At 32.4% G+C, this 10,020-nt stretch overlaps 1 protein-coding gene across 1 annotated transcript; it reads right to left on the bottom strand.

Moving 5' to 3' along the window:
* Window positions 1-695: 695 nt before the first annotated feature.
* On the bottom strand, window positions 696-4,308 carry LOC140972602 (monocopper oxidase-like protein SKS1). The gene is made up of 6 exons (XM_073434998.1): window positions 4,036-4,308; window positions 3,665-3,774; window positions 2,547-2,817; window positions 2,264-2,375; window positions 1,418-1,778; window positions 696-909 (listed from the first exon to the last, which is right to left on the bottom strand). The coding sequence occupies exons 1-6, from the start codon at window positions 4,204-4,206 to the stop codon at window positions 696-698; spliced, it is 1,239 nt and encodes a 412-aa protein (XP_073291099.1). The 5' UTR covers window positions 4,207-4,308.
* Window positions 4,309-10,020: the final 5,712 nt, after the last annotated feature.

Here is a 10,020-nt window from a genome sequence, read left to right as displayed (position 1 = left end):
AGGGTTCCTTAGAATTTAGTGTAGTACGAGCTATCAAGTTACTTTCGAATTCTACTTCACAGTCTGAGATAATTCAAAGTAACGCTTCCGGAGCTCTCGTACCATAGGAATATTTTATACCTTGTGCTCAATTCCTTCTTTTGCTTCTCTCATTATTGCTAGTTAGACTTCCTAGCCATACTTCATGGCTTTCTAGGTCTGAGAAGCAATAAAGAAGGATTTTTGTTTTTTATCCTTGCCATGAAATACTATTTATTTTTGGATTGGAGTTTGGCATTCTTACCCCGACAATCTATCATTGCGTGATTCTTGTCCAACCAAGCAATTCCCATAGTACACTGAATAAAATCGGCACTGAATATGCGTATCCATACTTTATTATCACGATTAATGTCTCAAAAATTAAAACCAATATAGAATCTTAGAACATAACTCCTTATCAGCCTATTGACTTAAATCCCAACAATAATAACTTAATTAAAAATTCTTTCAACCTTGTACGGAAGAAACTAACTCCTCAACCAATTTTTTTTTTACTAAATCTTTCCTTAATCAAGACTATGAGCCTAGCATGCTTTAACACAACCAAGTTTCGTTAGATATCTTTCTCCTCAAATCTCTTTTTTTTTTTTGGTACTTTAAGAAGAGTCAGAACTTATTACGTATGCTACACTTCCTCAATGCCCATCAATGTCTTACTTTATTTTCATAAATAATTTATTATCCCNATCTGCCAATTTCAACGGTGTAGACGGAGTGGCATACGAGACATTATTCACGGTGTACCGAGGGATTCCATTTATTTGTGCGGCTGATCCTTCAAGAACAAATGTTTGTGTCAGTGTTACATTTGACACGTTGAATGATCCTTGAGGGTTAGGTCTCGCAGCACCCGCGGTCAAATTCCACCTGAAATTAATATATTTTAGGTTTAATAATCAAGTAATAAGTATAAACAAAATTTAGATTGAACACATTTGATTTTTATAAAGAAATAAATATTTTTTATGCACTAAGATTCTTGACAGTCTAGTGGGTTTAATTCACAAAAGGCTATTTATCATGTCTCCAACTTGTGAGCTTGTTTTTTGAAAATCTAATAAAAATTAGCCATCAAATTTTCAAGAGAACCACCGAGTTCAAAATTCCCTTACTCTATGAACAAAGTAACCACTAAAACATAAGAATCTAAACTTATCAAGAAAGCTGCATCATAATTTGGACTGTAAAAATCACAGAAAAATTTACATTGTGACAATAAAATTATAAGGTTTAGATGGATTTTCCTTGAGACATGGATTTCGAAGAAGGAATTGAGATGTCTAACATACTTGAAGATTCGAAGCACCTTGATCTTGTTTTAAAAAATACAAAAAATTAAAGTGGAGCCATTTTACCAAGAACACTTATTATTTACCTGATAGATCTAGCTTGGTTGATGGAGAAATCGATATCATGTGGATCAGGACCAAGTGGTAGAGGCCCATCAGCAGGAACGGTTGAATTTTCATAGTGCAGTATTCCAACAGCGGCAAGAGAGCTCTCTGAAGAATTACCAATCAATTTTGGACTTGCAACAATGTAGTAGTCAGCGTCATTTTGGTCCGCCGTGACAAGCACCGAGTACGACTGGCCGATGTGGACGTCGAGCGAATCCAACACGGTCTGATTGGTGTACGATCCCTCGGTTTCGACAAGTGTCATTGTATGGTTTTGGATTCTAAAGTTGATGCTCCAAGCATTCCCCACATTTGAGATCCTAAACCAGTATGTTTTTCCTGCAATTACATTTAAAAAAAGTAAAGGGCTTGTGAAAATAAAATACTTTATTATTATATTATAAGTCTATCGGAATAAACTTTTTCTCGATCTTTAAAATGACCACACATCATAATTAACAATGTTTATTTCTCTTGTATAACCATCAGGAAATTTAGAATATACTTAAATTCAAGGAAAATTTAGAATTAAAAGTAGGAAATCGTCACAAATTTGAGACTTTGATATATGATGTTCTATAATTAGTCATCCGGTTTTCTTATCTATTTTAATGAGCAAAAACTTGTGTGAGACGGTTTCACGGGTTGTATTTTGTGATACGGATCTCTTATTTGGGTCATCCATGAAAAATTATTACTTTTTATGCTAAGAGTATTACATTTTATTGTGAATATCGGTAGGATTGACCTGTCTCACATATAAAAATTCGTGAGACCGTATCACAAGAGACTTACTCATTTTAATGTACTGTGGATTTACTTACCTTTAGAAACATTGAAGGATTCATAAGAACTTGTGAGTGGGCCGAAGAAAGGGCGTTTGCCATTCATAAGAATCCAATTGGGCATTTGATTGGCCGCTGAGTTCCTAACATCCTGGACAAGATTTGTTTTTTAAAAAAAATAAATAAATAATCAGTCTTTCTTTTTTATGAAAATTAATTAAATTTTACAGTTGTAAAATAAAAATTCATTTAATTTATATCAGTAATTGTTTTTGGAAAGTTTAAATTGCTAAATCGTGTCTCATGCATATTAGAGTATTACCTTGAAACTTTGCTGATACCAGTCACCAACAAGAAGATCAAACTCGGCCTCCGGCTTGGGAAACGGCACCGCGATCACGATTCGATTATTAACTCGAATCGGACCAAATCCGCCTCCGGCTTTCTGAAAGTTTATGGAAGGGAAGTAGGAAAAAGTGCCAATTTGATCCTTCACTTGGAAAATGTAAGTCCAATTCTTGGATGGCTGGATTGGGCAATTTGTACCAGACACTCCATCTTGCCAAGAGTTTAACCTTTGTTGAATGCCATTCCTACACGACAATATATAATTGGAATGTCATAAAAAAAAAAGTAGTAATAATATGGGGAAAATATATGTATCTCTATTAATATATATTACAATCATATCATACATCGTCGCTAGTAGAGAATGAAGATTTGGTGTATTATAGATAATGATATAAAATATATTATTATACGACTTGGCTCAGGGACCGTCTCATGAGAAACCTACTCTTATTATTACACAATATCAACAAAAATGAATATATATTTTTCAATGACTCATACTGTCATGCAAATATTATGTTGCGTGTCTATCAAAAACTCATGTCTTAAACCCAAATATTTCGAAAATCATAAAACAATATTATATTTCCCATAATATTTCCGTGCACAATGACGACGTCGAAGATACTGCAATACAATCGAAGAACAAATAAATAATCTAAATTAAGTGAAAAAAGCGTTCATCTGTTAAATTTGTGTTTCTAAAGATACAATTCATGATCCGAAGCCTCAAAATCTGAATTGATACTCAAAATAAAAATATTTGAACGAAAATTAAAGTATCAAATATATATTATAATTATATATTATGGTTGTCAACATGACAAAAACCAAATCTGACGACGAAGTGCGAGTTCAAATTCATGTTAAAAACACATCATCGCGGAAATTATATTCAATTTATCGAATATATAATCTCATCCAACTATCAAATAAAAGTTCAAAACTACATATGTTTGTCGTTCTAACAAAATCCAAACCTAAAAGGTGTGAGTTCAATCACGTCTACGAGAAATTATATTCAAATTTTTGGGTATATAATCTCACCCAAATAAGTATATACATAGAGACACACATATAGATACATACCATGTCATCAGGAGCGGCTCGTCCATATCATTGTAGACATTGATGTGAATATTGTCATTGGTCGTAGCATTGATAAGAGGCCCAGGAAACATACCGTTGATGGTGATAACCTTATTAATAACAAAAAAAAAACTATATATTAAAAATTTTAATTAATAATTTATTTATTTATTTGGGCTATAAATTACTCAAATAATTAATATAAATTTATTTTCAACCACCATAATTAATAAAAAAATTAAAATCGTTTATGGTGTATTTTTATCAAACTTTTGTACACGAACAATATTTCACACATAAATTGTCTTAAAAGTTGATATAATTTTCGATGAAGTAATACGGTGTTGGAGTTTTAGATTATAAATACATACCGGTTGATCTAGAGATACCGGCCTAATCGTATCGTTTATCGCCACATGCCACTCGATGAAAATATCTTCTCCTTTCGCCACCGTGAATAAAGCCATGACGAAAACCAGCCGCCATGCCCCGTGGCAGAGCGCCGCCATCTCGTGGTGGTGGTTTGTCCTTCCTATCATCATGGTGTAGAATAAAATTGATAGGTGTTGTGTAGAATGGTTGAAGTCCTTCCTCTCTTTAATAAGAAAAATAAAATAATGATGATAAGAACAAGAAGAAAAGAGTAGAAAAAGAAAATTCAAAAATTAGTTGTCTCATGCAATACCAAAGGGTTAAGTTAAATTGGCGAAATTTTCAGAGGATGGAGAAAAGATTAAGGAGGAAGAATTATTATTTATTATTTATTATAGTATTTTATCATTAGTTGTCTCATGCTTATCATGGTGAATAAGATGGGCACAGATAAATTATAGTTTTATCTCATATATAAAAAAAAAAAATTCCTATATGGAATAAGATAGGATTTTATAGAAATTTATAAAGATTTCAAATAATGAGATTAAAAATTCAAAAGTTTTAAATCTCTTTATCTTATATCGATCGTGCTTGATATTTTTTTAGACCCGAGACGAATTTTAAAAATGGAATCCAGAAATAATGAAATGTGATCAAATTTAATTGATTTTATTTTATTTTATTTTATCATCTTGATGGTTTATCTATGATCTATCTCGTACGTTACCTTCCTCACAGTGCGGTGCGGCGACGGCAGGGCGGAGCCAAGGGGGCGTCTGCCCCATTCCCCTTTCAATATAATTTCAAAATTTTAAATCCTTCACGCCTCAATTTCTTCCCCATCTCAGCATCTGTCCCCCCTCAACCCTCTAAGTTACAAGAATAATGTTAAAGGTATAACCAAAATATCGTACAATGATATTTACAACAATTAAATCATGAGATTTGGTTATTATATCGTGAGCTTTTGCATTGAATTTATCATGAGATCTTGATAAATGAAATTTTTATATTGAATTTTTTGTGTTGTACAAATTTAGTTGTACATATAGCATTACTCAACTTACAAACCCTAAAGTCCCATTATATACCTCCTTGATTTTTGTCTCACCCCACCCCATAATTATTCAATAAAAATCTTTTATTAAATAATAATAATGATAATACATGACAAATCCTAAATCAATTTAACCCAATTAATCTCCTATCTTTTTTTTCTAATTTTCTAAATTTTTTCCATGAGACTATATTTTAATCTCTGTTTTCAAACGTTTTTAAGGTGGTTATGTTTTTTTTTAAAAAAAATTGCCGATATCACATTTCACATATTATGATATTAACCTTATGCAAAAATAGTCAATTACTAATGTATATTAAATAAAATATTGATTATATATTCAGTATTTACATATTTATTTGACAAACTTGAAATTATGAAGAAGAAAAAATCGACCAAAACTTAAAAATGCTAAACACGATAACTGAGTTTAAAAATTGTGATTATACATAATTTATGTTACTCTACTTTTTATTATATTACTAACTGAATTTCGATAATTCAAATTTTGTACAAATTTGATTGCTATGAAATATGTTATGGAAGAAATATTAAAAAAATATTAGGTATCGTACCGTTATTCCAATTTTTAGGTATTTTATTTTTTATATTTTATTTTACTAAATCAATATTTTTTTTTTTACAACTATCTTTTATTAGAATGTATGTGTATACAGTAATCGCTTCTATGAATACATATCAATTACTATATCTATGTTTATATTTTTTTCTAATTAATAAATTTTTTTTAAAAAAAATCAGCCCTAATTCATTTTTCTGGTTCCGCCCGTGCCATGACGTTCACCGGTGAGTGAAGCAAATTCGAATGATCAAATAACTGATAAATATTATTTATATTAAACTCTTGTTGGTTGCTGTGCGATGGGAGGGACAAGTTAGCTCAATATCTCAGACTTCACATCCTCCGGGAGCGACGCAGAGGGCCCAGCCTTGGAATAGAAGTTGGACAGATATCTTATTTTAAATCGTACAATAACTTGAATAATATCTTTGTATTGTGAAAAAGTAAAAATTTACGGTAAAAAAGTAAAAATCTCAAACTCTCAAAATTATCACACTACACACTTTATAATATTTTTCTCTCAACTCAATTGTGATTTTCTTCACAAATGAGAGATCTATTTATAGAAAATTTTTACAAATAATCCAAAAATAAAATACATCATTACCTACATCATCACACACTAATTTTCAATATTCAACACCTAATTTTACCTAATTTTCAACATTCAACATTCACATTTTCAACACAAATATTTAACACATTTTTAAATAATTTTTCAACACTCCCCCTTGTGATGATGATCATAATGATTGTATACATTACGTGTTTTTATACTGCCTCGTTAAAAACCTTACTAGGAAAAACCCATTGGGATAAAAACCATAGTAAGGGAAAAAGAGTGCAGTCACGTAAACTCCCCCTCATGTTGACACGAACAATTCTTCACAAATTTCGTAGATTGCGCATCCCAATATTATATATGTGCTTTCTGAATATTGTCGTAGGAAGTGCCTTTGTGAAGAGATCTGATGAGTTTTCACTTGATTGAATGTGACGAACATCAATACATTTATTCTTCTCAAGCTCCTTGGTGAATGCGAAGAACTTAGGAGGAATATGTTTAGTTCTGTCGCTTTTTATGTATCCTTCTTTCATTTGAGCAACACATGCAGCATTATCTTCATATAGTATCACAGGCTTCTCGTCGAATGATAATCCGCATGAGATTTGGATATGTTGAGTCATTGATTTTAACCACACACATTCACGGCTTGCTTCATGTAGTGCAATAATCTCGGCATGATTTGATGAAGTTGTTACAAGTGTTTGTTTCTGTGAACGCCAAGAAATTGCAGTGCCTCCACGAGTAAATACATATCCAGTTTGAGAACGTGCTTTGTGTGGATCAGATAAGTATCCAGCATCGGCATAACCAATTATACTTGGATTAGCATCTTTTGAATACAAAAGTCCCAAGTCTGTCGTTCCTCGTAGATAACGGAATATATGTTTAATTCCGTTCCAATGTCTCTTTGTTGGATATGTGCTAAATCTTGCCAATAAATTTACGGCAAAAGATATATCAGGCCTTGTACAATTTGTAAGATACATAAGGGCACCGATAGCACTTAGATATGGTACTTCTGGACCAAGAATATCTTCATCATCTTCACATGGACGGAATGGATCCTTTTCTATGTTTAATGATCTAACAACCATTGGAGTACTTAAAGGATTTGATTTGTCCATATTAAAACGTTTAAGGATCTTTTCTGTATAATTTGTCTGGTGAACAAATATTCCACATTCTTTTTGTTCAATTTGTAAACCCAGACAATACTTGGTTTTTCCAAGATCCTTCATTTCAAATTCTTCTTTCAAGTATGACACAACTTCTTGAATTTCCTTATTTGTTCCAATGATGTTTAAATCATCAACATATACAGCAATAATTACGCATCCGGATGTTGTTTTCTTAATGAAAACACAAGGGCATATTGAATTATTTACATATCCCTTTTTCATCAAGTGATCACTTAGCCTATTATACCACATTCTGCCGGATTGCTTCAACCCATATAATGATCTTAGTAATTTCACAGAATAACATTCTCTGGGTTTTGAACTTTGTGCTTCAGGCATCTTAAATCCTTCAGGGATTTTCATATATATATTACTATCAAGTGATCCATATAAGTAGGCTGTAACAACATCCATAAGACGCATTTCTAAATTTTCAGATACTGCCAAGCTAATCAAATACCGAAACGTAATTGCATCCATCACAGGAGAATACGTTTCTTCATAATCAATTCCAGGCCTTTGAGAAAAACCTTGTGCAACAAGTCGAGCTTTATATCTTACTATTTCATTTTTCTCATTTCGCTTTCGAATAAAAACCCATTTGTATCCAACAGGTTTTACACCTTCAGGTGTAAGGACTATAGGTCCAAAAACATTACGTTTATTTAGCGAATCCAATTCAACCTGGATGGCATCTTTCCATTTTATCCAATCCTGCCGATTTTTACATTCACCAAAAGATTTTGGTTCATGATCTTCATTATCATTTATGATGTCGATTGCCACATTATAAGAAAATATATCATCAATTTCTTCTATATCTTTTCGGTTCCATATTTTTCCAGTATTAATATAATTGATAGAGATTTCATGATTCTCGTCAGTTTGTGGTTCTGACAAAACATTTTCATCATCATGTGTTTCTTCAGGAACATCATTCTCTATTTTGTGATCATTATGTGTTTCTTCAGGAACATCATTCTCTATTTTGTGATCATTGTGTTTCTCTATGAATTTTCTTTTTCGAGGATTTTTATCCTTGGAACCAACTGGCCTTCCACGCTTCAGGCGTTTAATGACATCATGACTATCTTCAATTTGTTTCTTCGGAATTTCAATTCGAGCAGGGGCATTTGCAGCATGTATATATGATTTAGTTACCCCTTTTGTGTCTGCAAATGCATCTGGTATTTGATTTGCTATTCTTTGCAAGTGCACAATTTGCTGTACATCTTTTTCACATTGTTTTGTTCTTGGATCCAGATGTAACAATGATGATACATACCATGTAATTTCTTTTTCGGTATGTTTCTGTTCTCCCCCTAACATTGGGAAGATTTCCTCATTAAAATGACAATCAGCAAAACGTGCTGTGAACACGTCGCCTGTCTGTGGTTCAAGATATCGAATGATCGATGGACTATCATAACCAATATAAATTCCAATCTTTCTTTGAGGTCCCATTTTCTTTCGTTGAGGTGGTGCAATAGGCACATACACCATACATCCAAAAATTCTCAGATGAGAAATGTCTGGTTCTTTACCAAATGCAAGCTGCAATGGGGAGTATTTATGATATGCACTTGGTCTGATGCGAATTAATGAAGCAGCATGTAAAATTGCATGTCCCCATATAGAAATAGGGAGCTTTGTTTTCATAATCATTGGTCTAGCAATCATTTGCAGACGTTTAATCAATGATTCAGCCAATCCATTTTGAGTATGTACATGAGCAACAGGATGCTCAACAATGATTCCCATAGACATACAATAATCATTGAAAGTCTGGGAAGTAAATTCACCAGCATTATCAAGTCTAATTTTCTTGATTGTATAATCGGGAAATTGATTCCTCAATTTTATTATTTGAGCAAGTAATCTTGCAAATGCAACATTTCGAGTTGACAATAAACATACATGTGACCATCTGCTGGAGGCATCAATCAATACCATAAAGTATCTGAATGGTCCACATGGTGGATGGATTGGTCCACAAATATCACCCTGAATACGTTCAAGAAACATTGGTGATTCAGTTTGGATTTTGGCTGGTGATGGTCTTATAATAAGTTTTCCAAGAGAACATGCTTTACATTGAAACTTATTATTCTGAAAGATCTTCTGGTCTTTCAATGGATGACCATGTGTATTTTCTATAATTCTTCGCATCATTGTTGAACCAGGATGTCCTAATCGATCATGCCAATTGGTTAATATTGAAGAATTATCAATTACCATGTTTGATTCAATGGGACGTATATGTGTATAATGCAATCCAGTAGGGAGCATTGGTAGTTTTTCAATCACATATTTCTTTCCTGATTTATATGTGGTAAGACACATATATTTCTCATTCCCTTCATTCATTGTTTGAGTATCATACCCATGGGAATATATATCATTAAAACTCAACAAATTTCTTTTCGATTGTGGTGAATATAAAGCATCATTGATCAAAAATTTTGTACCATTAGGTAACAAAAATTGTGCTTTACCACATCCTTTAATCAAGTCTACAGGACCTGATATTGTATTCACCGTTGTTTTTGTTGGTTTTAGTTCCAAGAAATATCTTTTATCTCGGAGGATAGTGTG

Source organism: Primulina huaijiensis, chromosome 3 (genome assembly GCF_012295235.1).
Source record: "Primulina huaijiensis isolate GDHJ02 chromosome 3, ASM1229523v2, whole genome shotgun sequence".
Lineage (NCBI taxonomy): Eukaryota > Viridiplantae > Streptophyta > Magnoliopsida > Lamiales > Gesneriaceae > Primulina > Primulina huaijiensis.
Note: the sequence above shows the minus strand (reverse complement) of the source record. Positions and strands in the feature narration are given on the sequence as shown.